At 38.2% G+C, this 14,823-nt stretch overlaps 1 protein-coding gene across 1 annotated transcript; it reads left to right on the forward strand.

Moving 5' to 3' along the window:
- Positions 1–6: 6 nt before the first annotated feature.
- TMEM170B (transmembrane protein 170B) lies at positions 7–14,484 on the forward strand. Its single transcript, XM_008630880.2, has 3 exons — positions 7–120; positions 7,699–7,869; positions 11,758–14,484. Exons 1-3 carry the CDS (start codon positions 24–26, stop codon positions 11,886–11,888), a joined length of 399 nt encoding a protein of 132 aa, XP_008629102.1. The 5' UTR covers positions 7–23; the 3' UTR covers positions 11,889–14,484.
- Positions 14,485–14,823: the final 339 nt, after the last annotated feature.

Here is a 14,823-nt window from a genome sequence, read left to right on the forward strand (position 1 = left end):
GGACCCCGCCCGGCGGCGGCACCATGAAGGTGGAAGCGGGGGACAACTCCATGATCAACCTGTCGGTGCAGCAAGTGCTGAGCCTGTGGGCTCACGGCACCGTCCTCCGCAGCCTCACGGGTAACGGGGCCGTGCGGGGCCGTGCGGGTGCGAGGGTGCGCTCCGCGGGGCGGGCGGGCGCTCCGTGGCTGGAGCACAATGGAGGGCGTGGGGGTGGCGGTGGTCCCCCTGTGTGCTGCGCGTACGGAGGACTGGTGTTCGTGTTCCGGAGTCTCTCCGGGTGCTTACGTGTGTGTTCTGTGAGCAGGTATATCGTGTGTGTGTGTGCGCGCCTGCTGTGGGGTCCAGGGAATCGGGAGGGGTCTGTGTGAGGCGTTGGTGTGACTGGGGTGTGGACTCGGTGTCTGGGATGCCTGCCCCTTCAAAGGACGTGAGCGTGTGGGATGTGCTCGCTCACTTTTCTATGTCCATCTATAATAAAAGAAGGCTAATGGTGTAGGGTGTGTGTGCATGCGAGTGAAGCGATGGGTACCTGTGCATGAGTAAAGGGTTGTAGAAAGTGTGTGTGAGTGTGTAAATATGTATGGAAGGCTGGAGTATGTTTGTGGGGGTGGTTGATTGGGTTTTAATTTTTTTCCCCTTGTGGATTTATGCTCATTGGCATTTGACAGAGCTATAAAAAAAAAACCAACTAGAAAACCGTGAAATTGAATGTGGAGAATCAGAGACTTACCCCGCTACCCCTAAGTATACCTGTGCACAATGAGAGCTGTGGGAGTGAATGAGGTGACAGATGTTTTCTGACAAATAGTCGTAACCTTAATCATCTGGGATTCTTAAAGACAGCTGTTACGAAAAGATTCTGTGAACCAAAGTAGAGCCAGGTCCTCACCCTCTGTTAGGAGAGGGGAGCTTTGTCTGGCTTTTGGCAAGAACTGGCTTTTTTCTGCTCAGTCTCAGGCTGAAAAATGGGTGTGGACTACTGTGAGACCCAAGGCATACAGTGGAGAGGGGTATATTCTCTTATTGTGTCCATGTGTAAAGAAAAGCATAAGCTTCCAGCTCTGAATAAGCAGGGATTGGGTGTCAATAGCAGAGATGTAACTGAGTAGTGTCTTTCTGCTCGGTGTAGGGGTATATTTAGTGGTGACAGATTAGTGGAAAATGTTGAGTAAAGGGTGTAGGTTTTAAACAGTTATGAAAATATTCTAATATTTATGGAAGAGTATTATGTCATCTTTTTGCACTCTATAGTAATCATGAATAGATATATTCTTTTTTCTTTTTTAATCTATTAAAGGTGGAAGAAGTGTGATGAAAATAGAAGTGTAGCTGAAGTTGAAGCTGTAGCAAACAGAAAGTGATCATCTTTCTTGTTCTTTTAACTTTCAGGATACATCTTAGTGTAGTAAAAAAGATTAATCTTTTTGTATTTGCCTGATCTGTGAACAGTGTGTGTCTGATGAGTAAAGTTTCCAGGTATTAGTGTGGTGACACACTAAATACAGCTCTCTTCCTGAGTAGTTACTTTAGCATACCTACTTTAAAAACTTGTACTCTTAAAGGAAAAAGTTCATAATGGATTTCACTTTGCTTGGTGCCAGACATCCTCTATAACATTTTTCTTATTAGACCATTATGCAACATAGGCGTTTCTATGAAATTAAGTGCCGAGAGTAAAAATCAGCTTGTTTCTCAGTGCTTTTGCAATAAGATGAGGGGTTGCATAAGGTGTTTATAATGTGTAATGTTTTTTCTTTTTAATTTAAAAAAATATGAAAAATAATTTTTTATCCATCATAATGTTGTTGGACAATGTCACCATCAGTTGTAGTTGCAGTTTCTAAATTGGTGCTTAAATGCAACAGCACTAAATTGGTGCTTAAATGCTTAAATGGCTCTTACAGCCAAAACCTGTTGAGTTGAATGTTCTCATGGACTGTCAACAGTCCAAAACTTGCACTGGACTGAAAAATCTTTTCCACAGGATAAAATATATTTTGATACAATCATTGATAATAACAAAAAGCTGAACTAGTTACATAAACCCTTCCTTACTACTTACCGAAGTAAACTTTGTTCAAAACCAGAAATTCTATTGTTTTCCCTGCTAAGAAAATAGGTTTGTGAATGAGTTTATCTCTTTGACTACTTAATCCCTTCCCTTTTGCATCTCTGTTAGGTATAAGGAGAAACTTCTCCAGAATACTGGGAAAAGAAAATCATTAATATAGCGTGTTCCGTGAATATTCAAGACTGCCTTGTGTTTACTTTTGGACTTAAAGCTGTGGTCTGGACTGGACTTTTAAGTTGCACAAGTAAAGATTTTTCTCCTTTAGATAAACTGTATTAATTATGTTTGCACAAATAAGTTGCAAAGTTTTATCAGCATCCTTCTTAAAAATACATTAATTTTCTGAAACTTTCAACAGGGTCCTGATATGAACTCCAGCCTAAGCTTCCTACCCTAATAGCTTAGTTTTGGTGGGTTCTTTTTCCTGTCAATGAGAAACTGAAAGATTATTTTTATACTGTATATGTGAACCAGGTTCAACATGAAAAAAGGAAGTGCTGTCTTTGGTATGTGGTCTCAAATACCTAGGAGACCACAGACAAGTTCATTGCTGCCACATGCGCATCACACCCTGTAACAGCTAAAGCTGCAAGCATTGCTCCTTTTAGCTGAACACAGGCCCATCACCATGATGTGCTTGCTTCCTACCCTCCTGACTTCTCTTGGAAGGTGGAAGTAAGGCTTTAGTAATCATGGGACAGGTGGGGTGGCTTTTACCTCACTCTTTGTTACATCCTCCAGTAAATCCCAGGAACACCTCCTTTATATGAACTGGTTGTGTTTTAGAGTTAAAGGTAGATGAGGGTTTACTAGAACTAGTCAGACAGTAGCTGAATTTGAACTGAAAAAGGAGAAAAAAAAATCCCACTATTAGTATCCAGTAAAATAAAAATTGTTTAAAGGCTGCTTCCACAATAAAGGACTTGGCAATATTTCTACTAATAGAAAGTCCTAAGCTCCATCCTGTGCTCATTTGTTCCTGATTGTCTGGTTTGTCTTTGCCCCCTATCCTGTTACTTGAGAGGACTAGTCTGTAATTTAAGATTTAAATGCTCCTCAGCGAAGTGCTTTTTTCCCACTTAATGCAGCAAAAATGTTAGCATCTCCAAACAACAATTTGACTGTATTGTTGTTAACTTTGAAAGTATCAGTTAATTAAGTAATTAAGGACAGGACCTGGTGCTGAAGAAAAAATGTATCATGTAAAGAGCAGAGTTACGTTTGCAGGTATCACATGCTGTCACTTCATCTGAGTGCTTTGCGTTTATAAGCTACAGGAATGTAACATTACTGGTTTTTTCTAATTCAAAATTTGACATGTGCTACCTTGTTGACTTAAATTTGTATTTTTGTATTCCTAGTACAGGTGCTTATTGCTTGACTTACCTCTGTACCTAATAGTAGTAGGATGGGTACTGGGCTTAGAATGGAGAGAGAGATACTCTGTTTTGGAGTAATCCCTTTTGATTTATGACATGTTGTAGGCAATCATTATTCATCTGGCAAAACAAGCTAAGAACTAGAGGAAAAGTGCTGAAGATGAAGGACTAAGGGAGATACTTCATGTTTACTGAAGCTGAGTGGCAGTAGGGCAGCATATTCACATATATATAGAAAATATTTGAAAATGTTACAGTTTATCTACTTTGTGTAAGATGAAGCTGTTGATGGAGTGCTTCAAGTGTAGATAAGATGGAAGTGATATGAATGTTATTCTAAACAGTAAAATGCTTTAAAAACTATTTTTCTTATCTCTAAGGCTGTGTATGCCTACACTAATACATGTATAAGGTGTATCTGTATTACATAAGCATAATGTGTGTGTGATATTTATCTGATATGTATAAATATCAAATACCAAACAAAGAAGTACTTCAAAACTGGTGTGATTGGGCATTAATTACAAGGTATTTGAGCCTTGCAGTTTTTCTGGTTGGAAAAGAATCCCCACCTAAGGCAAACCAGTGGAAAGGAACATAAACACTATCTTAAATTATCTTTTCACTTTAAGCACTAAGAATTTTAAATAAACATGAAAAATGTATCTCAGTGGCTCTTATTAGAAAAGCTGTGACATCTTTGCAATGTATTGAATGTCACTGTGCTTGTAAACTGGTAGGTACTGGGCCTTCCCTAGTTCCTGTATTTCTCTAGGAGCTGTGGAGTTTTGATACACGTATGCTGTGTTTTGGTGACTTTAAGTAATTTGGGTACACTGAAAGGAAGCTGTGAAATTTTCTTAGAGTCAAGCAAAGGAAGTTGCAAGCGTTTTTTAGGGATGCTCTATGAGGGCGTGACTAAATGCACTGAGGCTAGGTGAGTATTTGGAGCTCTCTGACAGATAGAGGTAAATCATTACCTCTGCAGCAGCAAAGTACTCTGTCTGTGCAGCTCATGTTGTCAGACGAGCCAGCTAATTAGTATAGCTGCACAAAGACTGAAATTGGAATGCGCTTTTTTTGTCAGGGTAGCAAAGGTGATGATGTACCTAAGTTTATGCTGCTCATTAGTCAGTGTTTAGGACATAATTAGTTGAGACACTTCAGTCTCACTTCCTCTTCCTTAGAGATATGGCAAGTCAATTCATCAATTAAACTATTCAGTCATTTTTGAACAAGTGAAGTCATGACTGTGTTCAGATGTCCACATTCTGTATTTTATAGTGGCACCTCTCGATGTTATTCCCAACCCATTCTTTGTGTCTTTCAGTGTTACTCTAACACAGGGTTTTTGAGAGTCATCTCTCTTCATGATTCAGGGGCTAGATGATATTGAATTTTACAGAACATGAATTGTATCATTCTCTGCCCTCAACATGTCAGGATGAGAATGTCTACATTGTCCTCTAGGTGTATGGAGCTTAAGGTCTCCTCTAATTTTCTTGAAAGGTTGTCTCTCTCTCCTTGCCTTGTTCATCCCTGTTAAACAACTTGGTTGGCCTCATCACTCACCCTATGAGCAGAAGTAAATAAATGAGTGTGTTGAATGAGCAGGCATAAAAAGAGTAAGTAAAGGAGGATAAGAAAGGGTAACCTCCAGCCTTTCCTAGGGAAGGTGCTTGGAAGTGATTTGTCCTGTTTCAGCTCCTAACACCTAGGTGATGTTTTAAGGAAGAGAGGTCATAGTTTAACAAAACTCCAGCTGCTTTTGTGTCAAACAAGGAATATTTCTGGATGTTTTCTAATTTCCTTTTCAATATGCCTGCTGCTTTTAAGGAGTAGGAGGAGAAAGTGTGTAGCAAAGAACTGAAGTTTGTATTTCTTTAGCCAACAGGACATTTTGGTGCTGGTTCTCTTCTCAAGCCTCCTGCCCTAAATATAAATTGAGGGATGATGCTAATTTTCCTTGAGCCTTATTTGGAACGTAAATAAGACTGAAGATAGTTGCTCGCTGTGGAGCTATTTTGTTGTGTAAGAGTTTGTAAATATTTTTGGTTTCTTAGTTACAGGGGAGTAGTTAGCCTTCCCATAAGCTTTCATTTTCTTCTAAAAATACGGTCACCCTAGTGAGTTTTCCGAAGACTGGAAGTCATTTGTCTTCTCTACCTGATAATGGTTGACAATGCCTACAAACCCCAATTTCCTAAAAGGTGATGCCTAACAAATCCTGTAGAAATTATGGTGTGTGACAGTGTCAGGTTCCCACAGACTTTCTTGATCCAGATTGATTGGGTCCTAAGGTTTATTTCCCTGTTGTCAAACTGTAGGTCTGGCAGGGCTGCCAGCTTCTATATTGGCAGATCTTTGGTTAATCCTCTTGTTTATGTGCTTCCACTTGAATAAATAATGGAAACACCCAAGCTGTGCTAGTAATGGACAAGGCCTGTTAGGACTGCAGGAGAGGTTCCCCTCCCACACTATCCATGAGCATAGCAGATTAGATCACCAGTCAGTCAGTCTTAATTTTAGTGAGGGGGTTTGTGGAGTGAGTACTTGACACCCCTGCCACTGTTTCATCACAGTAGCTTCTGAGAATGATGAGACAATCATTTAGTGGAACAGTACCATGGTCATTATCCTTTTGCCAAAATTTTTGAGACCCATCTTGGGGCCAGGGCTGAAGGGATGGAGGATCTGAGGAGAGCTGCTCCGAGCTACCCTCAGGATGTGTGTGCATCCATCCAGGAACTCAGAAGAAAATGTTACACCTTGAACTACAGCTGAAGTATTAATTGAATGTAAATTTACCACCCACTTTCCTTGCTGCTCTCTTCAAAGAGCCCTTTGGCTACTGTGATTCAGAGTTGTACGTCCTTGGGCAGGCATAGAGTTGCCATTTATGCCTGTGTGAGAGGGGAAGGGTTGAGCTACTCCCAAAGTGCTGCTCAATAAAAAGTTTAAACTCTGTATCTGTGCTATCTATATACATTTCCTACTGACTACGGACTCTCAGAGCTGTGGTTATTGTGTAGCAACATTTTTTTCTCGACATCTTTTCACAGTATGCTTTGTGCTGCTCAGTGTTTTTTAAGTTAGGTAATTGGGTTGTATTTTTTTCTCAAATAGTTGGTGTGAGTCAAGCTGCATTAATACAGGCTCTCCTCATAAACAATAAGTATCTTGCTTTTGTAAGGAAGCTGGGGTTTTTGTTTTGTTCTATTTTTGAGAGGGACCTGCAGCAAAGACTAAATTAATGACAGTATTATGGGATTATGGAATATGTACCCTAATTTGCTCAATTCTGTAATAATGCATACCTACTGTAGTTGTCTTAACACAAAAGGGATTTTTTCTTTTATTTACTCACCCTTTTGAATTATAGAATGTTTTTAGAAAGTCGACACCAAGTGAGAAAGGTTCTTGAGTTATTGTGCAGCTCCATTGATGGTTCCAGCTCTTTTCTTTGAAGGTGATCGTCATGTCTGCCATTCTTCAAAGAAATGTTTGTGCTCCACACATTCTCATGATCTGATGCCCTTTTTAGTAATTTAAAATAGTCTCTACCTCTCTCTGAAGTTTGTACTAAGCAATCAGAAGCAAGGAGTTAGATGTGTTAAAATTTGTCGTTAAAATTACAGTGTTTTTATTTGTGCCTTTGAAGCTAATTTGATGGAACATTCTATTAAAGCTACTGGGTGGATCAACTAAAGTCTTTAATCTCAGTTTTCCCATCTGATGTTACCTGATGTTGTCTCTAATTGGTGGGCATGGGGTGGGGGGGCTGGGAAACAACAAAAAATCCACACCCACCCCAAAATAAAAACTCACAACCCAAACAAACCCCAAGCTCCAACCAAGTTCTTGACTTTTTCCTCTTTCAGCCTTTGTGTCAGAGAGTATTTTATTCTACAAGAAGCAGTTACAATGCTTACTAAGAAATTGCAATCAACACTATTTAAAGAAACCATTAAAGGAATTATGACCACTTGTAAAAATACATCTGAATCAAGATTTTTGCCAGAATCCTTTTTATAATTTTTGACATAATACAGCTAATCCTTTATGATAGTCTGCTGAAATGAGGAAAGAGTCTCGAGCATGTACTGGTGGTGTCACATGTATCACTTTTAAGATGGAAATCAGTATTGCTTTTCTCTTACTGTTGATTGTTTGCAATATTTTAAAGTTTGTTATAAAGTTCTTGTCTGAAAAACATTAACCCTTTATTTGACTGCTTTCTTTCAGAGATGTGGTACTGGGTTTTCCTCTGGGCTCTCTTCTCCTCTCTCTTTGTCCATGGTGCTGTGGGAGTATTAATGTTTGTGATGCTGCAGAGGCATAGGCAGGGGAGGCTGATCTCTGTCATTGTGGTCAGCATTGGATTTCTGGGTTCTGTAACTGGAGCAATGATAACCAGTAAGTCTGCCTTTTGTTTGTGTGTGGTGTTTTTTTGTTTTGTTTCTTATTTTACATCTAACTTCTAAAAAGAAGAAGAAGGAAAATAAAGCCTGCATTTCTTAGTGAACTGTTAATTGTTTATTAAGGATTTTGTGATAGTTATAGAGAGACTCCCCTTTCTCCCCCCCCCAAAAAAAAAAAAATTAAGGTTTGCTGGTGTTCTAGGTAAAATGCTGTTTGGCAGGGACATCGGTTACAGAGTTTCTTATGGTATTAGATGAATGCCTACCACTCAGATTACATTTTTTATTTCTTGACATTGTGTCCTCAGATAGGTGCAATCATTTTTTCTGTTAAAGCCAAAAGGTTCACAGGGCTATGGTTAAAAACCACACTCATGTTTAAAACATTGCAGAAAATAGGAGTATTTTATGTAGTAAAGTGCAGAAGTGTTACACCTGACCGAATATGACAGAAGTGATGTTGACAAGAATGTTTTGAGGAAATGCTACTCATCTGTCTTCATCCAGAGTTATTGGTATCAGATGCTGCTTTTCCATCTTTCCCAAGAAATTCTTTTATCTGTGTCAGCACTGAAATATGGGCCATAAAACCTGTAGGACACTTCATTCTTTGGTTTTATCATATCCAGCTATGTTTATCAAACATATAAATAGACTACGGTAGCTTTCCCAAGCAAGCAGGAACATGCTGAGGGGGGGAAAGTAGCGAATGCTATTTTTGCAGGAAAGAAGCGTGTGCTTCATTGTCTGAAGCAATGCTGGTAAGGAGTTCTCAGCATCAAAATCCATGTGTTGAATGGTGCCTGTGTTAACTGAGCAGTAGTTTCTGCCCCAAAATCTTCAGTGTTGCAGAAAAGATGGCCTAACTTGAAAGGTCTCTGAGGGTAAGGAACTCTAAATCTATCAACCACCATATAGTCTGAAGGCAAAACTTCCCACCTTTCATTCTGGTTTTCCTGTGTTCTGCCCAGATTATCAGAATAGTGGTATCACTGTCAGCTTTGGACACATTCATAGAGGATTTGTGACAGATTAGTTCTTACAGCTACTGAAAGTCCTTCCTGGCTATTGTTTTACAAGGTTAAATAAAAATGCAAATGTCAGGAGGAGTTTGACTAAGACTTTCCTCAAAGGGTTGTTTTAATTGCTACAGATTTGTCAGCTTAGAATTTCCACCATATAACACAGTAAAGTTCAGTTGGGTTTTGGGGCTTTTTTTGCCAAGTTGGAACTAGTTGAGTGCCTTATGTTATGTGTTATGCTGATTTTTGTCTTAGGCTTAAAATGGCAGTGGCCTGTTACAAAGTCAACCATGCATGAGCATTTCTGAAGAACTGAAGTTGGGAAACGTGGTGTTGAAAGATCCAAGCAGAGACTTTCACAGCTTTCTGTGATGGGGAGGTTTCAGGATCAGTGTCTCCCAAGCCAAAGTACTTTGTGTCTTTTATCTTTGCATAAAAAGAGGAGCAACACAGTTGTATTTTTGGCATCCAGTTTTGCAGGTCAAAACATTTAACACATAAGCAGTCCTGTTTGTGTGCATATTCATCTGAGAATTTATCTAAGCCTAGACTGTAGACTTGTTATGCTGTTCCCAAAGGTTTTGCACAGAGCATTGCAACTTGCTTAGCCAAGTACTTTTACCTTCAAATATTTTTTGTTTCTGGCCAGAACTGGCTTGTTTCATACTGAAAGAAATTCTGCAGGGAGCTTCTGAAGGCAAATTATGGTGATCAAGTATTAAAGAGGATTTTTAATAGCTATTGTGTTGCAAACTGGAAGATGCAAGTTGGAATACCAGCTGTTTGGATATGCCTGGTCCAGTGCTTAAGAAACTGAAATAGCAAACTGACTTCAATTTCCACTTTGTATTTCCAGTCTTCTGCATTGTTTGTGTAGGTGAATGAAGTCAGTATAGACTATTGCACAATATAAGTTTAATTTTGCTCAGGGAGATCTTTCAAACTTTTCTGCTGTTCTGGGACCTTTTTACCAGCATATGGAAAAGCAGGAGACTCCTCCATGCAAAATCATGGAAATCAATGGTTATTAAAAAAGGTATTGAAAAATTAACAAAAACAAACAAAACTGCAAAACAACAACCAAAAAAACCCCACCAAGCCAAACAAGAATATATAAATACCAGACAGCTTAAGGCAAGGATTTCAGCTGTATTTCATCCAGAAGGGTCTGTTCTTCCTCCTTTTTCCCAGCACACTCCTTTTTGGTGACATATTCTTATTTCCCTTGTTGGCTGCCTATTGTACACACTTTTGGCTCTACACCAGCTTTGCTGGGTTATGTGTTACAGGTTGTATTGCACACTGCTATTTGTGTAATAATACATAATTACCAAACTACCAAATTTTTATTGTTTTATTCTGGATACTTCCCAGAGTATCTCAGTGTTTGCTCAAGAAGCCCAAAATTTCTGTTCTTGATCTGGTAGTGACAATTCTGGTATACATTTTTGGCCACTTTGAGTTCGCTTTGAAAATATAATTTTAATGTTAGTAGTGGGCTCAGTCTAAAGGATCTCTTTCAGTTTTTGACAGCAGCTAGCCAAGGAACAAATGGAAAAGCTTATGCAAGGTAGCTGAGTGAAATACCGTAAGGCCAGCCTTCTGGTGAGATATTTCAGACAAAATATGCTTTACAGAACATGGTTTTTTTAAAAACAGTAATAAAAATAGATTAACCCAAAAATTACCTAACAGTGTGATTAGTAGTGTTTGTAAGTACTGTTATGGCCACAATCATTAGTGAGTTCTACTCTTCCTAAAGACACTGTAAAAATTAGGTGTTGCTTTTTGAAGATGTAAGATGATTCGGATGCTGGTTGTACTTTCAGAAAATCTGTTGGGACTCAATGTACTTCTGTGTCACTAATGGATTTTTGATCACTCCAGCAGACTATTCCTATTAGTGACTGTGCAATAGCAAAAAACCCCACCTTTTTTTAAACTGTTGCATATTATTTTTAAAAATTGTGATGACTTTTCAGTTCTCTTTGAGCCTGAAAAAGCCTCTGTGATCTCTGAAGGCATTTAATTATGACTAGATTGCGCCCAAGACGATACATACGGAAGGTCTACAATTAAGTTTTGGGTTTGGTTTTGGTTGATCCTGGCCTCTTGATACTATATTTCAAATTTGAATTTGCACACAACTGTACAAGGAAAATGCTCTGTTGCGGGTTTTTTGATTTTTTTTTTTTTTTTTAATGTGCTATAGCTCAAAATCTAATTGTATTGGTTAGAAGTTTCCTCTCATAGATGTTCATGGATAACACTGCAGTATTTTGACCTTTTTCATGTTTTGCTGGATTTGCTAAACAATTGTTAACAATTAAATAGTTTAATAAAAACTACTTATATAAAAATAAACTCATATAATATGACCAGTTTATTCAGGTGACATATTAAATGAACCTGGTAAATGTGTGTTTGCAATTGTTTTGTTGACACTGGCAGCTTTATTGTTCTTGTCTTCTCCCTGCCTACACAAACACTATTAAACCACACTTCAGACTTGGTCAATTTTTAGAGGATTGCCTTGCTACCTTTTCAAACTGGCACAAGGCACAAAAAATGTTTTAAAAATATATCTGAAGATGTCTACAGGGAAACAACAAGATTTAATTTTCTTAAATCAAACTGATGATGGAAAAGTTGATCTGGTTCAATTGGGAAAATCATTCCTGAAGCATATACGTAACTATAAAAACACAAGCAAGGCTGGTAATTGTGTAATGCCATGAAGTAATACAGTGTTTGGTGATGTTCTATAAATAGCTGATGCATAGACAGAGTAAATAATTTGTCACATATTTCAACCTTGGCTTTTTCTGTGATTTGATCATTGTTTTCCTTGTGATTCTTAGGTGCTGCAGTAGCCGGAATTTACAGAGTAGCAGGAAAGAATATGGCTCCCCTAGAAGCTCTTGTCTTTGGTGTTGGACAGACAGTACTGACATTAATTATTTCGTTTTCAAGAATTCTTGCAACGCTTTGAGACTTATGTAGAAAGGGGGAGACAAAAATCTTTAACCTGAAGAGAAGCTTCCTCAGAGTGGATTCATCCGCTTATGGACTCGGATTCTAGTGCGAGAGAAAGGAAGCGATGTGGAAAGTGCACTGCAAATCTCGAGGCTCAGTCAAATGAACAGGCTGTCCTCTAGTGTTGGAACTGCAGAACTCCTGCACTGCGCCTTACGTGCCTCCGTCATGGGCAAGGGGGGGATCCCTGTGTGCCAAGTGGAGATGGAGCACCTCGAGCAGCTGCCAGGCAGGTCCATGCTTGGTGGTGGGATCACTGTCCTGAACACGTTGTCATGAAACAGGGGGGCTGTCCTGAAAGTTGCTCTGTGTGCCAAACTTGGGGTTTAATTCTGAGCAGGTGGCTGGGTAAGCTCTGGAATGTAGAAGAATTCTGTGAATGTGCACAATTCTCCTTGAATTCAGGTGAAATAGCAGAATAACTGACTTTTGTGTATTAGCAGAATCTCTCTGAATGCTGAATATTCTTGTTCAGTATTCAAAACAACTGCTAGATCTGTTTTAAAATGTAGATGAATTTTGATGGGGTTTAAGAACCACAGCTTTAACAACCCTATATAATTAGCACTATGTGAAGAATGGCTCGTGGCAGTTTTCTTCTTTGGCACATTTCTTTGTGATTTTAGCACGTCAGAAATCAGGAGTTTAAGGAGCCTGTATGAAGGTTACTAAGTACAATCTGTTGTGTATGCACAAACAAATCTCAAATCAATGTTTTCCTCTAAATTATTTTGTCTTAAACATGCAGATGGTTACCAGCCCTTCTGCAAACCTCAGGAAGGGTACTCGTTGCAAATAAACTCCCTATATTTAATTAAGCACGGGTAGGACCCTTACCCCTACATGTATTCTGTAAGGAACATGCAAATATAACAAACTCTCAGAGAACACACCTATGGGGAAAAGGGAGAGGGGTAACAATATGATGTGTTGGTTTTCTACTGAACAAAAATACTAAGTTTAATAAAATAGTTACCATACTCCAAAAATTTGTAAGTGGGGCAGCACTAATGTATTTACTACCTTGTTTCTGAACACTTTGTATCTTTGGAAAGGTTAAGATACCTGGAACTTTCAAAGACTTAGCTTTCAGTAGTTTGTGCTTTTCTAGTTTAAAAGGGACAGAGTGGTGTTGTGCATGTGAAGTGTCTTAAATGTGAGTGTTTGAAGTAAAGAGAAATTTTAATTCTAATGAACTAATTATTTATGAAATACAAAATTTAAAGGGCATAAAGTTTTGTGAAGAATAAGGAATCTTTTACATCTTTTCTCAACTGAATTCTTTTCAGCAGTTGTCTCTTAATGCTTGACAGGGGGAGTAAATCACTCAAAGGTTTTGCTGTTACAATGTCAAAAAGACGTTCAGGACTGTTGCAAACACTGGCACCTACTGCACAGCTAAAAGAATATGTTTAAAATATAACTTGCAATCCAGTCATTGCTTAGTGCTTCAAAATATAATGAATTAACCTGTCTGCCTTTACCTTATTCCACATACATTTCCTTAAAGTACTAAGAATGCTAATATTATCTGTTTTCTTTAAAAGCATTAAAGTCTTGTTTGGAAAATGTACAAAGTTATGGGCTTTGCAGGGAACAAGTTAAAATACAGGTTTATAAACATTTTCAGTGTTATTTTTACTTTTAATTGCTTTAAAAATGTGGCTGAATACATATGCTCTCACTGGTTTTGAATGTCTTCAAAAACTTTTTTTTTGTGGTTTGTTTTTGTGTCTTGTGTCTTTTACTTTCTGCTTATACTTTTTGGCACACAACCATTGCACTTTAGTTGACAATGAAATTATGGTATCTGTAAAAAGCAATTGAAACTCCTCTCCATTGTCTTAAATTGTGAGAAAACTGGTTTCAGGTATTTAAGTTAAATTGAATAATAAAATAATTGAAGATATTTCTCCTAATGTGCCTTCTTACATATGTGTTTAGGGGAGAGTATTTAGAAGAATTTGTCACATCTTCATTCTTGTTCTATTTTGATTGTTTCTAATTAATTTGGTTACTTGATACAGTGTCTTGTTCAACAGACCTTAAAACTTTTATTTGATAACCTGGAAATGCTTGTCTGGGTCAAAACCAACCATATAATGAAGCACTGTATTCAGTAATTTAGGTTGTCTCATGCCTTTAACTCACATCGAAACTTATTCACAGGTTCCAAATTTCCTTGAACATCTCAATTCTTATTTTTAATAGGAGGCTATTATGCTGCCACTGGTCAATGGCTTGCTGTCTTTCACTAAGTTAAACTACAGCAGACTGCTGCTAACTGATGAGATACATATGCTTGTATTGATGAACTTCATTCTTCATTTTAATTACTGTGCCAATGAAATTGTTGCCATTGTAACTTTCCCGCTTGGACAAGGAGGCATCTTTGCAGGTTTTAAGGTACCTTTCTCCAAATAATTTTTATTGCATAGGTTGCTTGTATTCCTTTTTAAAACGTTGTCATGTGCTTAGTTGTCTCTGCATTATATGGCATTATTGCCTGGCAGCAAGGGACAGGCAGATAATATAATGCTTAAGTGACTTGACAAGGCTTTATTTGACAGAAGTTTGTTTTCAGCTGTTTCTTGTGAGGAATTTATGATGATAAAAAGCTTGTCTGTGAAGTATTCTTTGATCACAGAATGAACATACTGCCTAGTAACTCCAGCAGTGAGAGAAAGCGTAAGTGGCCTTATGTCTGCGAAACTTGGAACTTTCATTCCACATCCCTAGAAACAGCATTGTTAAGCATAAGGTGCTTTAGTCAGTGTGTGTATATAAATATGTGTGTGTATATATATATATATATATATAGGTGTATATATATATATATATATATATATGTATGAAAGAGTGGTGGCTTTGTGGAGTGTTTTATACCTGAC

This window comes from Corvus brachyrhynchos, unplaced genomic scaffold (assembly GCF_000691975.1).
Source record: "Corvus brachyrhynchos isolate BGI_N302 unplaced genomic scaffold, ASM69197v1 scaffold43, whole genome shotgun sequence".
NCBI classification, from domain to species: Eukaryota; Metazoa; Chordata; class Aves; order Passeriformes; family Corvidae; genus Corvus; species Corvus brachyrhynchos.

Coding starts and splice junctions, on each gene's coding strand:
- TMEM170B (XM_008630880.2), top strand. CDS start 24: ATGAAGGTGGAAGCGGGGGACAACTCCATGATCAACCTGTCGGTGCAG. Junction 121..7,698: donor CGTCCTCCGCAGCCTCACGG/GTAACGGGGCCG, acceptor GCTTTCTTTCAG/AGATGTGGTACTGGGTTTTC. Junction 7,870..11,757: donor AACTGGAGCAATGATAACCA/GTAAGTCTGCCT, acceptor TGTGATTCTTAG/GTGCTGCAGTAGCCGGAATT.